At 36.6% G+C, this 20,565-nt stretch overlaps 1 protein-coding gene across 1 annotated transcript in view; it reads left to right on the top strand.

Annotated features, from left to right (window-relative positions):
* The window catches only part of PPP1R21 (protein phosphatase 1 regulatory subunit 21), a 28,412-nt gene extending 13,058 nt beyond the window's left edge, over window positions 1-15,354 (top strand). Inside the window, exons 15-22 of the mRNA XM_026684794.2 lie at window positions 2,447-2,599; window positions 4,713-4,805; window positions 6,706-6,954; window positions 7,811-7,846; window positions 8,371-8,487; window positions 11,438-11,536; window positions 12,109-12,237; window positions 13,849-15,354. Coding sequence (XP_026540579.2) covers window positions 2,447-2,599; window positions 4,713-4,805; window positions 6,706-6,954; window positions 7,811-7,846; window positions 8,371-8,487; window positions 11,438-11,536; window positions 12,109-12,237; window positions 13,849-13,878 — 906 coding nt within the window. The 3' untranslated portion in view covers window positions 13,879-15,354. The remainder of the gene's footprint in view (window positions 1-2,446; window positions 2,600-4,712; window positions 4,806-6,705; window positions 6,955-7,810; window positions 7,847-8,370; window positions 8,488-11,437; window positions 11,537-12,108; window positions 12,238-13,848) is intronic.
* Window positions 15,355-20,565: the final 5,211 nt, after the last annotated feature.

Below are 20,565 nucleotides of genomic sequence, written 5' to 3'. Positions count from 1 at the left end.
GCACTACTCAACCTATTTCCAAAATCTTGCCAAGAAAACTGCAGTAACTTTTTCAGGCAATCAGCAGGAGTCGACAGTAACTTGAAGGCACCAAGAAAAAAGAAAGTTTAAAAAAGTGGTTTATCATTCATCTTGGAGATCAATTATTAACCAATCCATCATCCTCCACTTAGAGACAAACAACCTACTCTCCAATAAACAATTTGGTTTCAGAAAAAAACTATCCTGTAATCTGCAACTCTTACACTGCAAAAACATATGGACGACACAACTCGACCAGGGCAAAGCAATAGACGCAATCTACATAGACTTCTGTAAAGTCTTTGATTCAGTGGTACACGACAAACTACTCCTAAAAATAAAATCCTATGGTATCTCTGGACAACTGAATAACTGGATAGAAGCATTCCTGGCAAACAGTCAACAAATGGTCAAAATTGGGAGCGTCCTATCAAATTCTGTACCTGTCAATAGTGGTGTCCCCCAAGGCAGTGTTCTAGGACCAACTCTCTTCATACTCTACATAAATGACCTCTGTGATCATATTAAGAGCAATTGCGTTCTTTTCGCTGATGATGTAAAGCTGTTCAATACCACAGACAATACTGCTACCCTACAAAAAGATCTTGACTATGTATCAGAATGGTCAAACAAATGGCAACTTCAAATCTCAACAAATAAATGCTCTGTCTTACATATTGGCAAAAAAAATCAGAAAATAAAATACAAGCTGAATAGTCAAGATCTTGTTGATGACCCAAGCTTTGTAAAGGACCTTGGAATACTCGCCTCTAATGATCTAAGTGCTAGAGCCCACTGCAACTACATAGCCAAAAAGGCATTAAGAGTTGTTAACCTAATCCTACGTAGCTTTTTCTCTGGTAATATCACACTACTAACCAGAGCATACAAAACATTTGCTAGACCAATACTCGAATACAGTTCATCAGTCTGGAACCCACATTACGTATCTGATATTAGCACAATTGAGAAAATCCAGAAATATTTCACAAGAAGAGTTCTCCACTCCTCTACTCGTTGTAGAATACCTTATGCCACCAGACTTGAAATTCTAGAACTAGAAAACCTTGAATTACGCCGTCTTCGGTCTGATTTAAGCATGGTATATAAAATCATACATTACAATGTCCTACCTGTCAATGAATACTTCAGCTTCAACCATAACAACACAAGAGCACACAATAGATACAAACTCAAAGTTAACCGCACCAAACTTGATTGCAGGAAATACGACTTCAGCAATAGAGTGGTCAATGTCTGGAATAATCTACCCGACTCTGTAGTTTCTTCCCCAAACCCCAAAAACTTTAACCTTAGACTGTCTACTATTGACCTCACCCCTTTCCTAAGAGGTCTGTAGGGGGCATGCATAAGCGCACCAACGTGCCTACCGTCCCTGTCCTATTGTTTCTCTTATTCTTCTTTTATTTTTCTTATATGTACCCATTTCATGTATTCACAACTATGTATACACTTACACTTATTATCTTGTAAACAATTGGCAAATCAAATAAATAAATAAATAAATAAAATAAATATATTTAGAACACACTATGTTACTGTGACTAGGGCTATATTTTTGAGAAATACTATTCATGTGGTAAATCCTTTAAAAAAAGCCAGATAGAATATATCTAGACTGGAACTTTTACACATTTACTTTATGTGCATGCCTTCAAGCCCCCACTTTTGTTGTTACCAGTTTCAGTTTTTTAATTAAATGGGATGCTGATGTTGCAAAATGTCAACCCCTAACATATTTCACAGAAAGTTCAAGGCCGTATGAATTTTAAACAAAAAAAATGGTGATAGGTAACTCAGTGCTGGGTTTTTTTGTGTCAATACAGTGTTATCATAAAGGAGACAATGGCCCTCTCATCTATTGGCCTTCTGGGATTTGGGTGTTTTGCAGGGGTGGGATTCAACCGGTGTTACTACTGGTTTGGTAATTATGTTTTGCGTGCGCATGTGCGCTTCGCATGCACATGTGGCAGATGTGTGCTGTGCATGCGTGTAATACACAATAAGCTGTGCTGCCCAGACAGCTGATAAGCGCTGCGCGCAGGGGCGCAGCATTTCAAAAATGGCTTTTTTATTGCTTTTTTAACCTCAGCTGTGCCGCGCAAAGCAGCTGAGGTTGAAAAAGCAGGAAATAAAGGACAGGTAAGAGCCCGGGCGGGTGGGCAGGCCAAACAGCAGCAGACACAAACCGGTTCTGTGTCTGCTGCTCTTCAGAGCTACTGGTTCTATAGAGCCGGGCAGAACCGGTAGCATCCCACCCCTGGTGTTTTGTGACTGGCCACCAGGATCCTTTTTAAATTGACAATCTATCATACGATTATTTATTTCATTTATGGTAAACTGTAGTTTAATTTTGTATCCAAAGCAGACCAGTATATCATGTCTCTTGTTTTTGCACGTCTAGATTGCGTCATTCTTCTGCAATAATTTAGATAGTTTCACTCTATCACTGAGTTATGGACCTAAAGGAGGAATGGCATTTGTCAACCCCCTCTCAGCTGAGTGCATGCTTCAGTATAAGAAGAAAGCAGCTGCCTACATGAAACATCTGAAGAAGGTTTGTGCTTGTTCACATACAATAGATACACCAACAGCAGCTTGGATTCCTTGGGTGGGTTCAAAAAGTCCTTTCATGTGGGACTGAAATATTTTCCTTTTATGAAGAGGTTCTTTGTTAGAGATAGAGCCATTTCTGTTACTCAGTGGTGTATTAGCTAGTTTGAAGCCGCTTCAGAGATTGCAGAGGCTGAAAATTGATGGATGAGCGTGAGAATTGTAATAGGCTTCCTGCTGTTAGTCTGTGAGGGAAACTGAAAGAAATTCCAAGAAGTAGGAAACTTAGGGATAGAGTATGGCTGTTTGGGGGAAAATATATTTGGGATCTCCATATGGGCTGAGAGGGGGATTTGAGACAAATTATTTGAGGACTTAAATTAAGTAGAACCATGGAGAGTTAATGAGGTACTTGACATAAGCCTTACATGTTTAATTGTCAGCAGAAGGAGCGAATTCTTAGTGATGAACTATGTTAGCAATGAGTATCTCTTCTTATAACTGATATTTATGTCCATTGTTGAATTGCCGTAGCCAACAATCTTAAGAATATTTTTGTCATTTACCCTGACACAATTTATCTAAACCTTGTGCCAAACCTCAGCAAGGAGCAGAAAGCAACAAGGCATTGTGCTGTGTCCTGAATATTTTTATGGCTTACTACTACAGGAACATGTAACTCTTCCAAATTTTTGAAGCTTAGTGTAATATTGTGGCAAAATCTCTTCCCCTCCCTCTTAGGTAGTATGCATTATTGGTACTAACCACAAATTTGCAATCTACTAATTTCTGCTTAGCTATGTGGAGCCCTTCTTAACATCTGTACAAAGTTAGCATAAATGGTTGCAAAAAATGAGAAAATTCTCAGAAAGCTTTTTCCTGTTTACAGATAGCCAGAATTATAGCTGTGTTAATTTATGTTAGTCCCATGAATAGATTTCCCCTGCACAGTGTGAATTTTTTTACCTTCCTTCCACATATTATATCTGCTTATATCCCTTGACTTTTTATAGTTGTAGAGTGTGCAAAAAGCTGAAAAGATAATTTATCTTCCAAGTGATGACAGATGAGCACCTATACAAAAAGCGTAACTTCAGGATCATGCTTAAATTTATTATTGGTAAATTCATCTCTATTATTAAAATATAATGTGCTGGATACTGAAACAAATATTCAATTTTTTATTTAAAAGAGTTTTTTCTAAATGTCTTTGTTCATAGTTCACTACTTCAGGTGAAAAGATTCTCAGCTGCTTAAATAGGACCATTTAAAACACTAAGACTGTCCCACCCCATAGGTTTAACAATATGAACATCATGATAAAAAGGAAAAAGCAAACAGAAATAACATATCACAGTGGAGATAGATGGGAAGAAATTTTTTCACACCTACAAACAAATATAAGCTTCAGGAAGAACTTAAACTTCTAATCATGTATTTCCTGAGCCTGTTAGTTTGAATTAGTTATAGTACATTCATGGAGAAGATAAAATGGGTTGATTAAAAATATTTCTACTTGAATTCTCATGTGTTTTTGTCTTGTGAAGTGCTACAAGGGACATGAAGGCTCACTTGCTATAAACACTAATTTAATGAATGTTGTTTTCGTGTTTTGCTTTTAGCTGGATGGAGAAAACTGGCAAGACTAACACTCTCATTTGTGTTTATCAGTAGCAAGGAGCTGAAAAAAAACACAATTTCTCATCTGTGACTTTTATCACTTTGGCCAGCTGTCAGTGCATTCTTTCCCATACAGCCGTAATCTTGCTCCCTGTTCCTAACATTTCCTGCAGTCTTTGCTGTGTCTTTATACCACATGCAGTTTAATACCATTTTTTTCAGCATAACATTTGTCCAGAATAACACTCAGGATTCAATTCATTGTGTTGAGGTGCAATTTATATAAAGGAGAAGCAAGACTCTCCTTTGCCATTTTTGCCAAGTCCCATTCTGGGATGCTAAGAATAATGGCACAGACCCCTGCCCTAGAGGACAGAAAAGCACCTGGAATGTTTTTTTTTTTTTTTTTGTGTTAACATGGGGAAGGATGATAAAAAACACAAGATATTCCTGCTTAGCCTGGTTCATCAAAATACTTTTTTTTTGTGTGGTTCCAGCCTTGTCCTGATTCAGTGCCTTATGCAGAGGCTTTGGCTAATCGCAGGATTCTTCTGAGTTCCACAGAGAGCAGAGAAGGCCTCGCACAGCAGGTACTCCTGATCTGATATGCAGCCCCTTCAAAATACAGTATATGCACCCTATTTGGGAGTTGCATTGGGGAGACATCTTAATTTATCACATGTGCTATTAGATATCTAAATGCAGACATCCATAATAAAGGGAGAATGAAACTTGTTTTTTGAACTTTGCTGTTGTATAACTTATCGAAATGCAGAATAGCGAAGGGGTTCTTTTACAACCGTTTCCTCCCAAAACTAGTTTTCTCTGCAAAAACCCAGTAACACTGTTTTATAATACATAGACCTACACTTTACTCATCTGCTGTTGAACATTACCCTATTGGTATAAAATGTAAGAGTGAGAGACTTCAAGAAAGGACTTAAAAACTTAGCTATGCCATTTGAAACTGATACACACCATCAGAATCACCCAAACCACAAGATGGGCAGCAAGTAAATTTGAGGGATGGATGGATGGATAAATGGATGGATAGATTAGATCAGGGGTGTCAAACTCAAGGCTTGGGGGCTAGATTCGGACCAAGGGGTGCTTAGATCTGGCCCTTGGGGCCTCCCTGGAAACAGCGAAGAACCAGCCCATGGTGCCTTTGCCAGCAAAAATGGAGCTAGGGAGGGCCATGTGCGGCTCTCCTGAACTCCGTTTTCGGCTGAGACAGCTGCCTGCAACATTCTGCCAGTGAAAACAGGGCTCATTTTTCACTGGGAGAGTGCTCAAGCCAACACAGGTGCCTCTGACATGAGTGACCTCGAGCTAGCCACGCCCACCTGCCCCCCTCCGAGGTCCAACACACCTTGATGTGGGCCTCAATGAAATTGAGTTTGACACCCCTGCATTAGATAGATAGATGTTAGATGTGAATATAAACTGATTCTCCTTCTCTGCCATCCCCCTGCCTATGCCCAATGCTCAGCAAATGGAAATACGGTACTTCAATGGGAAAAAAAAACAGATTTTACTCTTTGTATTTGATTTATCTAATACCTTCTTTGGGGTATTTGGGTAATTGAAATCAGGCTGTAGTATGAAGGGTACTAGTTCATAGGACTATTATGTATATGATGTACAGTCTGCCTGTTAAATTTGTTTCAGAGTTAAAAGTTCACTTGTAAATAGCAGTTAAAAGAATTAACATTATTTATGAGATCCTGCTCTAGTTTTCAAGTATAATTCAGTTTGCAGTAATCAGAAGGATTGACTTAAAAATGGAATTAGTAAACAGATGGGAATATATATCTAAAATGTACTTCTTGTTGAGGCTTTTGGAAAATAACTTCACTTCTTTTTCCCAGCTGCAAAACATTATCTAGAGTGAACAATCCATTAACCAAAACTTGTTATACTGGGGGGAAAGAGATCACACTAATGTACTCATATCTTAATTAAACTATACTGTTCAGGGTTTTTAAAACAATGTCTTTTTGTTTGTGATTTATAAAATGTTATCTAATCAGCTATCACAAGCATCTGTTTCTTCTGCAATTGAATATCTGTGGTTTGCATACACAGCTGTACAACATGTTACTATCATATGCTTACATTTTAAAATTAAGGAAACATTACAGCTTCATAAAAATCTGGCTGTCTTGTCAATGACTGCCTGTGATTTATCTAAAATGTTTTCTATACTCTTCCCTTTAAGGAGGGAATAGAAAGGGACAATGTACTGGAATCAAAGCCTTGTTCTTCATTCTTGAGGTTATGGTTGCTAGATACTTGGACATGCATGGACCACATGACATCATATCGAAGCTATATGTTGGAACCTTCTGTTCCTCCAACTTCCTTTTGCAATTCACAGTTCCATGTGGATTATTTTTCAAACAGTCCATTGCAGCTTTCCCTTTTTTTCACTGTAGCTTGTAAATAGGCATCAGTTTGCTTCATGGTGATAATTTTCCTTATTCCCAGGTCCAGCAGAGTTTGGAAAAAATTGCAAAATTGGAACAAGAAAAAGAGCATTGGATGCTGGAGGCCCAGCTAGCTAAAATTAAGTTAGAAAAAGAGAATAAAAAAGTATCTGAAAAAGCCAAAACGTCTGTAGGCAACCAGCTGATCGAAGCAACCACAGAAAATTCCTTTGTGTTAAATGCAATGAAACAAGAAAAGGATGATGGTGCAGAAAAAGCACTGAGAGAGCCAGTTCAAAGTACAAGTTTGGTAAGTGTATTACATGCCCACTGAGGTGGTGAAATATCGTATTTTTTCATGGATGCTTATCATGAAACAGTGGATTTATTAATTAGCACTTTGGGGAAATTAGCACAATAGTTGCATTTAGATGCCACAAGGGCATTTTAAAAAGGATCAGACAAAAGTCTAGGGGGAGAATTGGATTGGTATTGGAAAATGTTTGGCAACTGAAATGGAATAGTTTGGGTACACAATCTGAAGAACATTGAAGGCCAGAAGAGAAGGAAGAGCAGCAAGGGACAATAGCTAACAAACGTAAATATTCCAGTGGTTAGTATGGCAGTGTGCCAGTATTTTTCTGATAGAAGTACAATGCTGTATCATCAGTTCAGATTTTGTTTCTGTCAATCTATCTCTATCTTAAGCAAATTTTATGCAGCTTAACATTCCTGTGATAAATAACGGGAGATTATTTAATCGTATATACAGGTTTTAGACACTTGATAACCTCATGTATTATGTCAATTAGTGCTTCAGAATTTCTTTCTTTAGCATTTGTTAGGTGAGAATACATTTGCAATTCTGATTTAATGTTTTTAATGCACAGTATTAAGTAAAACAATTCAATGCATCTCAGGTTGTAATGTTTCATAGCCTCATTGAGAGCCCCATTGATTCTAGTGGGACGGAAATAAGCATATTATATATCCAATATGTCCTTTGAAATTGATGAAAACTAAGCACAGTTAACGCTTTTAAAATTTAGAACATGTTCTAGTTAAGATTCTACTGAAGTAAGAAAGAGTAGATTTGACTGTATATAAATTATTTTAGAAGAATAAATTGTTACTTTGAATTAACCTTGTCCTGATTTCTTTTAAAGATTGGAATGCTAACAGTGACCACTGGAAATGAAGAGGTACAGCATTAATATTATATAATGTTATATTTAGTATATCAAATAATGCAAATTATTTGGGCCATTAAGATTATGAAAACAGATCAATGTAGTTGAAGGGCAGTTAGTTTTGTTGCTCTGGTTTACTAATACTATTTCTGCAACCATTTCTGATAGCTTCTATTGTTATTTAAAGATATGAGAAAGTAAATTCCATATTTTAACTACTGTATGTGCAGTGTGAAGAAATGCTTTGTTTTTCTTTCCCCAGTCAGCTAATTTGAAGTTGTACTTTCTGTACATTATTTTATAAATCTCAGAGAGTACTCTTCTCAACCTTGCCTTTTTTAGCTGAGAAAAACTTTTCTCATAAATTAGCTGTTGCCATCGCTTTATAATTTTGTTTGCACTTTTTAACTCCACAATTTATTTGTTTGAATTATGGCTTTCACAAGCACCCAATGCAGTGGAAGACATGTTTGATTTGTGATGTTTTTCATACTTGAATAAACATTTACATTTTTCCCCACATATTTGCTTGGAAGATTCCAGAAGCTGATACCAGGGAAGATTTGATAAAGAACCACTATATGGCGAGAATAATAGAGCTTACATCTCAGCTACAGTTTGCTGATAGCAAGTCTGTACATTTTCATGCAGAGGTAAATGAACAATAAGTTGCTTACTCTGAAAATGAGATTTTAGTGTTACAATAAATGTTCTGTTTCTTATAGAGGCCTTTTCATTGGCTAATTCTTTGCCATGTATTTCTGGTAAGCAGGGGAATAAGGTGTGATTGTTTCAGTTACTTGTGCTATAATTTGCATTAGCTATAAAGAAATATTAGGACAAGGAGGACAAGTAAAAGATTACCTAGAAAAGATGGATTTTCAGGAGATAAAAAAGGGAAGTTGCTACATGGGCATTCCATGTACCAACTATAAACAGCAGCAAAAGCAAGTAAAAGAAAATGTTTTAGATGTTTGAAGAAATGGAGCTGTAGAGTCATATGAAGAAATGTATTGGGCTATAAATAGTTGAGAAGGAAGACCATGAAGCTCTTACAAAGTGAAGTCACTGTGGGGTCCTTGGTGCTCTCTGACCTTGGTGGTTTTTTTCAGGATGTTTCGTTACCAAACTAGCTAACATCATCAGTGCTAGAAGGGAGTGGGGTTATACCCGTGGCTTGCCCTGTCAGCATTGGTGGGAGTGTTCTTTCTTTGTGGTTCCTTGATTAGCGGTTGTTTACCATTAACTTGTTTCTCTGTGCTGATAGTTCCTTGATTGGGGCATTGTTTACTTGGTTTTGATCTAGTGTTAATTTTGGTGTTAATATGAGTGATGTGGTGGTCAAGTAGTGAAGACACTTGCCTCCCACTTGGCGGGCTGAGAATTCAATCCTAGATAGTAGCAGGTGTTTCTCTCCAAGGCAGAAAGAAAAAGAAAATCTGCAAACTCTGCATAGGCATCAGGATGGACATCCGGCCAGTAAATGCTCAGCTCCATCCAGTTGCCTTATTTCTACCCCAAATAAGGACTATAGAATCATCTTTTTATTTCCTTTGGGGCTTTTTGGTTGTCTCTTTTGAATGGTATGTAGATGTTGTTTATCTCTAGGTGCCTGCCTGTTGATAGCAGATTTGCCTGAGTGTCAGGACTCCAGGAATTCTCTGGCATTTTTGGACTTGGCTTCATCTAGGATGCTCACAGTTTCTCAGTTGAAACTCTGATTGAGTCTGTCCATGTGCTGTGAAATTAAGGAGTTTTCATCATGTCTTCTGACTGCTAGTTGGTCTTCATGGATGCACTAGTCTTCTGCCTGTTGGCTATTATATAGTGGCTGTTACAGTTCTTAAACTGTATGTTGTAGATGATTTGAAGTCAGGAAACTTATGCAATTAGGAATAGTTAGGTAACCAGTAATAGGGATAAAGGAAAAGTTTTGCATTGTCAAAGTGATGAGACAGATGAGTAACTATCATGCTATGATAGTAATGAAGCTAAAAACATGAATGTGATGAAGCTAAAAACAAGTAGAACAAGTACAAGATGGAGAGAAAATAGCAGGTGAGAAATCATCCAGGCCTGGTTAAGACATGGTCCAGAGGATGGAACTGAGGCTCCGAGTTTTTAGTTTCTGTTTTATGGTTTTGTACTTTTAATATTGTGGTGAGCTGCCCAGAGCTGTGTTCTAACATGGGTGGATGTACAAATCTAACAAACAAACAAACAAGCAAGCAAATATGGACAGTGAGGAAAGACTGAATGTTTAAATGATGAAAAGGAAGAAATATGATACATTGTTTTTGAAAATAGGTGAAAGGGCTAAGTCTGAATGCTGAACAGAAAGGGCTGTTGAGTTAATACTGAACATACAGATGATAGAAAATGGCAAAATCAAACAAGTATTTAAAGTGATATGATCAAGATAAGAGTGGTAATTGATATCTAAGGAGAGAAAACAGAAAAGTGTAAAGGTGGATTCACTTGGCTTTAGAGGCAAATTCTTAAGCAGAATGGAAAGCAGGGTATCAAAACACTTGTCGTTTTTAGGGTTGAGTGGGATGAACTGGTGTTGTTTACACAGACTGATGGTACAGGAAAAGAGCAAAGAATGAACTTATCATGAATGAAGTTGCACAACTCCTTCTGTTCCAGCGCAGTGTTCAGCTGTATGAGGAAATGACTGAAAAACAACCCAAAATTAGTGCAGGAAGCCAACAGTTTATTGAGAAAAAGCAGCAAGAGCTAATAATGAGGAAAAACTGAAGGTGCAAACAGACAAAAAAAAACTTTTTTGAAGAAAATAAGTTGTTTGATAGGCTGAGGTTACAGAATGAAAAGGATGTACAATGTAAGGAGATATTCAGCAAATTAGTGATAGAAAGAATTGCAGAGTTTTTGCTAAAAACAAGGTTAAGAAACAAGTAGTCCTCAATTTACAACTGTTCATTTAGTGACTGTTTGAAGTAATGACAATGAAAAAAGTGATCTATGACTATTTAACATGACTGTTGTAGCATCCCCATGGTCATGTTATAAAAATTGGGTGCTTAGCAACTAATTCATGTTTATGATGGTTGCAGTGTCCCAGGGTCATGTTGATCCCCTTTTGCAACCTTCTGACCAGCAAAATTAATGCAAAAACCAGACTCACATGTTACTAACTTAACAACTGGAGTAATTCACTTAACCACTGTGGCAAGAAAGGTCATAAAATGGGCAAAATTCACTTAACAAATGTCTCGCTTATCAACAGAAATTTTGGGGTCAGTTGTGGTCATAAGTTGAGGACTACCAGCATAGATCAAAACTTTTTGTTATTGAATCATAATAAAAATATGAAGAGACAAAGGGGAACCAAAGTAGTGGATCTGGCTGGGAGCAGAAGAGTATTGGGCTATGTCCAAAGCTAGAAATTGAGGAAGAAAAGCGACAGGAGGCAGTAGGATCAGATGACCTATCAACAAGAACATTAACATAACTTGAAAAACCAGAGGAAGAATATTAGGAGATCAAATAGTCATCATTTCTGGGGCATATGTATATGCTGTAGGTACAGTTGTTGGAAACTTAACTTAACTGTGGTTTTGTTTTTTGTTTTTTTGATAGTGCCGAGCACTTGTAAAACGGCTTACTCTATCAGAGAATGCAAAAGAATCATCACTGGAAAAAATGAAATTAACAAGACTTAACATCAGCAAGTTACAGGCAAGTTTTTTAAAAAAAACTTTGGGTAATGGTGTAATCCATTCTTTAAAAATTGTTTTCCAGTTTTAATTATGATTTTTAGCATTATTCAATTGGTGAAAGTTTAATTATTGTATCTGAATTTATTATAGCTGCTCAGCTCCAATGGACAATCCAGTTCTGTTGGTTGGATTTTTAAAAATTTGCCTGGTCTCAATAAATTTCTCATCGTGGGGGTGGGGGTGGGGGCAGTTTGCCAGATAAAGTGATGATGTTAGAGTTTCTTTTCCAAGCCTGCTGTGTTATGTGTTGTTCAGGTAAAAAAGTTTCTTTGAGTTCCTGTTGTAAAGTGGTTGGTGTTCAACGCCATTTGCCATCCTCCTAGTCGTAAGTGTAATTCCAGTGTAATTCTTTAAAACAGGAATTGATCAACATCTTAAAGGAAGTGCAAAATCACAATAAGCATTAGAATATGAAGCTGTTTTCTCTCTCTCTCAGTGTGTCCTGTTTTATGGGCTATTTATTGATTGCAGCAATGTGTCATTGTTTTGTAATGTTGGACAGAACCTAAAGCTGTCCTTCTGAATTTTTAGGATGAGCTGACAACAACCAAGAGAAGCTATGAAGATCAGTTAAGCATGATGAGTGACCACCTTTGCAGTATGAATGAAACCTTAACCAAACAACGGGAAGAGATAGATACATTAAAACTGGCTAACAAAGTAAGTAATCTCAATGCCACAAGTGATATTTGGTTTCTTGTGCAATTTGTTGGAGTGTTGTATTGTTCTGAGCATTTCTGGGTGTTTAACTAAATGATCTGTGAAAATACCTTAAGGCCTCACAAGGAAGATACACAGATGAGTACACTATAAATTCTGGTCGGTGAATTATGCAAAATAAGCTTGAGAGTTTTGATTTGGCAATGAAGATTGTCTGTGGTTTAATGTTTAATTATGTCCACAGTTCTGCCTCGCAGATAGAAGATATATTAAAGTTTCATTCAGAAGGAATATATTCTACATTAAGTATTTAGATATGTTCAGGAAAGGGATACTATTTTTGGAATAAAGGGTAACAGGATGGATAGCACAAAACAAGCCACTAAATTAAGATGAGATGAAGAAAAGTTTAAAGATACATGTTTTGAGAAGATGAATAAGTGAAGATATTGACTTATACCTAGGAATAGCAAGTGCAAAGCACTGAAATAAGAGAAATAGAGAAAGGGACTATTTTGAGTGAGTGGACAAAGACTTTATTGAGCTTTGAAATTGTGAGTCATAGCATAGTTAGATGATTTTAGACTCACTCCTTGACCTCTCCATTTAGAAGGAATTCTGATAACAAGTCACTATCTTAAACCTTGAACTGTTAACAATTGATGCCATTTTTCTGGACTGAAATGAATCAATTGTCTGCTCAGGCATAGCGTTATTGTGAGTTAATTTGATGAGACGTGAATGAGAAAACATGCATGCAGTTCTGTTATATGAAGGCTAATTATCACCCTTCAGGTCTGAATAAAATTTCTGCCTTCTGATTTTAAAATTACTGGTTACTTACTACTTTTATTTAAAGGCCTTCATAACAGATTGCTTCTTGACAATTTACATAGCATTATGTCAGTTGGAATCTTACATCAAGATTCATATGAATTCAAACTAAGTATGACATGAAATCAAGCCAGTAACCATATACTGATTTGTTAGAAATCAGTACTGTGAAATTCTTGAAGAAACTAATTAATTTAGCTCCCAAACCGTAATTTTATTTCTCACTAATGAAAATACTTCCCTTTTTTCCAGGCAGCCAGAGTGTCTTGTGAGCAAAGCTTCATTTCTGAAATGTGTTAAATAATAACCTTTATATCTATTTATGTTTGTTTATAATATGCTTTTGTACTAAACAATTTTTGAAATAAAATTGCAACCATTTATTAAAGTGACTTAAAAAATCATTTGACTAGCTGGAAGATGCACTAGCATATTTGTAGTATGAATCCAATCTAGCTGGCATATCAGATGTCTTCTCAGCTGTCTTCTTCCTGTATGGAATCTGGTACTTCCTTGCTGCATTCCCAAGTTCCAAAATTGAGCTTGTAACTAACATTTAAAACCTTTGGTTTTTGCAAGTGGTGATTTCTCCCCCCAATGCCAGTTTCTTGGTAAAATTAATTCAAGCAAAATAAATTATTTAAAAACTTTAAAAGAAGCCATGCATAACTGTTGCCATCTAAACATTGAGCTGGAAGTGCAGAATCCAATGCAGTTATACAGCAGCATTCTGCCATTTTAAACAAAATTATCATATCTGTTTTTTTCTCGATCCAGGGAAATTCCAAGAAGAACAAAAGCCGATAGTATTGGTTGGCTAGCTGTTTTTACAATTATGCTGCGACAGAGAAAACACCGATACTGGGACTGGATTTCAGTTGGTCAAATCACCTGTTGCCTGGATATGGCTGTAATTCAGTTTAGGCTTTGATGTTGTGCATAAAATTGAAACCACACTGGTTGTGTTAGCCAGCAAAATCTAAACTGAACTTGGTATGGTCAGAAACACGTGCAGGAAAATGAATATTGTATGGATAGCATGCATAGAACTCAACCATAATTTTTTATCATACACTTTGGATAAGTTTTAATTTCCATCTCCAAACTTCTTCAGTTGTGTATATTTTGATGCATACTAGATGAACAGATTGGGCATCAATGCAGTAGTTGTCTTTTCCTTCACTCCTGCTCATCCATCCTTGTTTACAAGAAATAACCAGATACATCAAGACTTTTTTGGCATTGTCCAACTATACAATTATTGTAGTATGTCTTCTAATGACTTTAGCTTTTCTAAGAGAGGCCGCCTCAAAATGCTTTTACTGAAACATTCAATACAATGTGACTAATACAAATTCCTATTAATTGTAATGAACAACTGAAAACGTAGAATTGTTGTCTTTTGAAATGAAGGAGAAAGAAGGCCAGAGAAGGAGTTAATGTAAAATTGTGATGGACCTGTTTCTTATTTTTGTTTGTCTTACTTATTTTTCACACAAAAGTGATGACTAAGAAATCACCTTCACCAACTGGAATAAGATGCAGAGAAGAAAAACACTGAAAAGGTCATCAGATAAAGGCTGGTATATAAGATAAGATATAATGTTACTGAATTAGTAAAGCTGTGTACAGAAGGACTGCTGTGGAATTTCATGTAACCAAGAATACACCGTAAGAGGTGCAATGCAGAGATTTAGGGATTTGTTTGCATCACTGCTTACATTTTTACATCGTAGTTTGTTATTTTCCCTATCCTGTTCAATCCTCTTGAGAATGGTGGCTTGGCTCTTGAGATTCACACTACTTCTTTCACAGATATATTTGTTTTCATATTCTAGCAGACTTCTAAAAGTCTTATCAGGCCCTATTAGAGGCTGAATCAATCCTTGGTTGATTGCTCCATGGAATTTGAAATTGCCATCTAAATATACTGATATTTCCATTCATTTTTTTTTTGCAAGGGTTTCCTCCAACCAGGAATTCACAGATTCACTACAATTCACTACTGTATGAATTCTACTAGTACATAAGAGATAGCTGTTCTTCCATCAGGTTACTCCACTGTATTAACTACGTCAATGTGCTTTATGAATGTAGAATAAATACACTGCCAGCTAAATATTCCCTTTAGAAGTTTTTTTGAAGGGTGGTAGTGGTCCACAATTTCACAATAGATGTTGAACAACACTGTCTTGAGTAAGTTTATATCTCATGTTTTATGTTTTTTTAAGAATTGATCTGTACTACAGTGGAACAAATATTAAAAATCTTGACTAATGGAAACATGGGAGGATTTTATGTATTGAAGAAAATAATGCTTTTTTTTCAAAAACAAATGTTAAACTGATACTTATAAAAGAGGAATTACCCTTGAATCACCCTCAAGCTATCTAGAAAATTCATAAGATTTATTTAGATTGAAATATAAACTAAGGGAGAATAGATTTTAACATGACTGACTGATTTGACCTTGGTTATTTTCATGTTACGTTGCTGATTCCTGAAATCCTTTTGTTATCTCATTCTCAACCTTTAAGATAGTAAGGCAGCTATTAAAGGGGGCTGGGTAAAAGGAAAACATCTGGTAGAGGAAGATTAATGAAAAGCTCATGTATAGAGAGAAAACTGCATGCAATTTTACATATACAGTATACTGATTTACATTTGCAGGGGTTTTTTTATACAATGAACTACATATGCCTGTGGTTTTGAAGGGCAAAAGGACACATTGCAGCAATTTCTGAATTGGCCATTTCTCTGTTTTTACCTATCCTTATATATTCATCCTACATTACATTATCCACATCTGCAGTTTAGGAACTGTTTTTGTTTACTGCCAGCTAACTTGTTTTATTTTCTGTTCATTTCTATATAGCAATTGAACAGGGGAAGCTTTGGTTTAGAATTGTAATGTTTTAGTACAATACAGCGGAAGAATTCGTGAAATATGTGAAGTTTGAAACATTTTAGTGCATACCTCCAAAAGTGTTTTGCAGGCATGTCTGTTGCTACTTTGTTGATTTCTTTCTTGATTTTTGCATTTCTGAAGTCATTTAGAATGATATAAAACAGGTTAGCTAAAACTAGCATAAACAACCCCATAATTAAATTTATATTAAAATCAGTCACAAAGCAGTAATATTGTTAGCCCTTCTCATCTTGTAGCATATATTTGCTTAATCCTTTCTTATGCATATTTATGCAGGGAAACAATCCTCTTATTTGCTCATGTCCTAGAAAAAGATTTTTTTAGCTGGGATGCACTTTTATGTCTAGTTTTGTGGCTAAACACAAAATATAGCCGGATTAGTGTGAATGATCTTTCATCTGCTTCAGTTGGTTTCTGGGAGCTTTATTGGTCAGGATGGTACAGTCACAGTAATCAGAGCTCAGTTAACCTCCCAGCTGGCTGATTATTTATCACAGTGAGCCATAGCTTGTTTTATCCCTCATTTATTTTCTACAATGGCTGGGTCACAGATCTTATGAGGCCACAAGTGAAGTTTGTGGACCACAAGCCCCTATAAAACTTTCTGGAATAGTAATTTGTTTATTTTATTTTTTTAAGATTTGGGGGAGAAAAGTTTGGGAGGGATGCTAAGAGGCTAAAATGAATTTATTTATTTGATTGTTATCTCACCTTAATACACAATACCCAGTCCTCCTGTTTTCTCCACAACAACAATCTTATTGAGTGGGTTGGAGTGAGTGAAAGTGACTGGGTGAAAGTCACCCAGCAGGCTTTCATGCATAAGGTGGGACTAGAACTCAGTCTCCTAGTTTCTAGTCCACATCTTAATCACCACATCACACTGGCTCTTCAAGGATAGCTTTTGTTTTTCAAAAGTAAAAGCCCTAGAATGCTTTTGAAACAAAATGGTTGCCTATTGTACTACTTTGCAACAGATAACATATTTGTCTTCAGTCATTTTTCATTCAGTTTACTTCCTGGTCAACCTATGGCTTACCAAGACCTGTGAATTCTCCAAATAATAGAGCCAATTAGCAAAGTCTACCTGAGGTGCCTAACGGATCTGGTTGGTTGCTTGAAGATTTTCCAAGCAGTTTGGCAGAAAGTCCTCCATATGCTTTGTTCAACCTTGGAGCTCAGAGATGAAAAAGGCACCAAGTGATCTCATTGCCTATTGATCTTATCAAATGTACCAAGGAATCCAGAGAGATAGTAGCAGAAGTGATGCCTAAAATTGCAGTGGTGTAAGACAAGGAATTAGAATATGAATTGAGTACAGGTATCAATCCAGATTTAGTGTGGCTGTTTCTTGACTGTGGTTACTTCAGTGACAAAATTGTGTTATGTTTAAGATGACCCTGTTAATGAAGGACAGAAGGAAAAACTTTCCTGCAGCACACAGCATATTTGCTGAATATTTTGTCAATAAAAGTTAGTCAGCCAGGTCTAGGCTGCTCATGAACATAATTCTATGAAGAGACTTGGAGAAGGTCTTGCATGGATATCTGCGATTTGTTTGGTCTTGTGAATTCTCAAGAAGTGGTAAGATCCTTTGCATCAAGAACTCTGCCACCTGAGAGCTAGATCCATGCCCCACCTGGCTCTTTTGAGCAACTATATGTCTGCATTTAGATTCAACAAATGACTAATGCTTCTTTGGGAGAAGGGATGGTATGTGTCATCTTGGAAGAGGTAGTGGTACACTTGCTCCTGAAGAAGTATCTTTGGGGGAGAAATTGTTGAAGAAAAAGTGGGATGACAATTGCAGAGAAGATGATCTGAATGCGTTCCAGTATTGGTTCAGATTAGATATGTAATCAAAATAACATTACTGTAGAAACTGTAGTAGATATTCTTTCTTGGGAACTAAATAGAGGGAGTGAGGCCCTTCTCATCCTACTTGCTGTCAGCAGCAATCAATATGACTGATTCTAGTATCCTTAAGCACTTTGGGAGGAGGGGTGTACTGTACTCCTTCCTGAATTGGAAGTTCTAGTTCATAGCATGGGACAGATAAACAGGTGAACCCTCTCTGTGGGGGTACCACAGTTCTTGCTTATTTTCCCCATACATTTAATATCTGTAATGAAACACTATTGGAACTATTTAACATTCATTCACACAATATCAATGTACCATATATATCCTATAAATCTTAGCACAGTCCAATAAACCAATTACTGTATCAAGTCCTGAAATTACTTAAGCCACTATTAATGGATTTAAACCTATTAAGAATTAAGATAAAAAATTAAGTTCACTGGAGCAGTACCAGCATGTTCTCCATGTACTTATTTAGGAAGAAAAGATGAACCTTACATATTTTAAAGGGCACAATGTTTCTTTCACAATGCTGAATCTCTCTTGTCAATTTAAGTGTCCTGCAATGGCTCAAAAGCGTCTGCTTTTCTTATCTGGACAAAGAAGCAGAAGCTGAGAATTCCTATGATTTGGTAGAAATCCATTTTGCTTCTATCTCAGCTTGGAATTTGAGATTGCAAATTAGAACGGAAGAGCCATTGTGTCTGGATATGAAAGGAATTCTTGGTTACTAGTATAGGGATTCAGTTAAATTCTTTTTGCAACATTTAAGGACTATATTAATTAACCAATATATGTTGACAAGCCAGTAGAGTATTCTTAAACTGTTGGGATAAGAACACATTATAAAATTTATGTTTTATAGTGTGTTACTGTATTGGGATGAAAAAAACCTAAAAACCGAAAATGACTCAATGTTAATGATAGTTTTCTAGGACTTTGGTTAACAGACAATTGTTTTTTTTTTCTAATCTGTTGCCCTGTCTAATGTTAGACAATACTGCAGTGTACTGGTTTTCCTTTACACAGAGATTGGAGAAGGGATTACTTTTTGTTGAAATATGGTCATACAATTATTTAAATGGATTTAAAGAATATAATGTTCAGCTAACCAAAGTATAATTGGTATATGTGCAATAGTAGTCTCAATTGTTTTACATAGTGGGCAGAGCTATTATATTCCACACATAATTAGGGTAGCAATACATAAATTCAGGAGAACCCCAGATTTTAAAGACACAAAAAGTAGTGCCTAAATTTCCCAAGAACAAACCAATTAAACTCAGAGTTAGATCAATGGTCTCAAAATCCTGGCTAATAGGCTATGATAATCATCATTAGATAGCAAAAAGTTTGTTTCTCTTAACTGCAATATAGGACTCACTTGGATTTGTGCAGCAGGTGCTGCCATTGTATAGGAATCAGAGTTCAGATTAGGAGTTTGGTGTGTGTGAGATGCATTCAACTGTGAAGTGTATCCACATAATTTCTCAAAACAATGACTGACCTATCAACTTGTCAGCAAATTTAGGTGAGAGGAAAGAGTGGCTGCCATCTACTGGCGACCCAGATTTTACAACCCAGATACCACCACTTGATAAGTGTTATAAATTGCTGAGAGGTCTAAAAAATAATGTCACTAATTCTTGTGTCAAATCAAACATATTAAGTGTCAAACCAAAGCATGCAAATTAAAGCATACACTATAGCTCTGTCAACCAAAAGGATAGAAGAGGAAATTTTTTACTGCATACTTAAGCCAGATTTGTACTGGTTACATCCAGTGGTAGAATGACCTTTTCAGAAGAGCATCCCACAGGAGAGGAACTGAGAAAGACTAAAATTGTACTTTCAGTTACACACATGTAACTGGACAAGCTGGATACAATTTTCAGGGCTTAGAGTCTTCTAGGTTGACCAGGTTTGAAAAAAAGAAGATAAGGAAAGTGCCTATGGAAGCTGGGTTCCTAGTTTGCCTAAAGGATAAACATTGCAAAACAGGCACTGAACACAGGGCTCAGATGGAAGGAAGCAGTTCCTTAGCAGCTTCTCGGACCAATTGTGATCAAGCAGATCTCCACTCCATTTTACCTCAAACCTCCTCTTCCTCCATGCATCATAGATTGGCTTGCATTTTTTAACGAAAATACTCACTTCATGCCAGAACACCTTGGATTAGATTGGCTTCAGCCTGGCTCCACAGGGTAGTGTGGGAGTGCTAGCAGTGAGATGGAAATTCCATTAGGAGGGAAGGGTGTGTGTGTGTGTGTGTGCCTGTGTGTTGATGATCCCAATGTTCCCCTTTCTGAAATAAAATTGGAAGCTGGAGAGGTCATTAAATGGAAGGGAAAAAACCCTGTAAACTAGGTCTCCTTGTAAGAAGCAGCTAAATTGTTAAGACTTATAAAAGGCCACTACTCTGATCTAAGACTGACAATTAACCTTTGAAGTTTAACAGAAGGAAAGTGGTAGTTTACTGTAAAACAAAACAAACAAAAAGGGACAAAATCAATCACACCCTGTGTTTGTGTATGTGTCAGTCGGATACATAGGTAATGTGGTTACTTTGTTTCTATTTCCCCCACACCTCCAAACTTTGTTTTACTCTTGTGGTATTCCCTAGCAAATTTTTCAGTATTGAGAGCCTGAGGCTTTGTAAGAGTTGGCTGCAAATAGTTCTTTAAAATAAATTCTGGTTCTTT

The sequence above is a fragment of the Notechis scutatus genome, chromosome 1 (assembly GCF_049901735.1).
Source record: "Notechis scutatus isolate UNSWTSFEM ecotype Mainland chromosome 1, rNotScu1.2, whole genome shotgun sequence".
Classification (NCBI taxonomy): domain Eukaryota; kingdom Metazoa; phylum Chordata; class Lepidosauria; order Squamata; family Elapidae; genus Notechis; species Notechis scutatus.
This window is presented reverse-complemented; position numbering and strand designations above follow the sequence as displayed.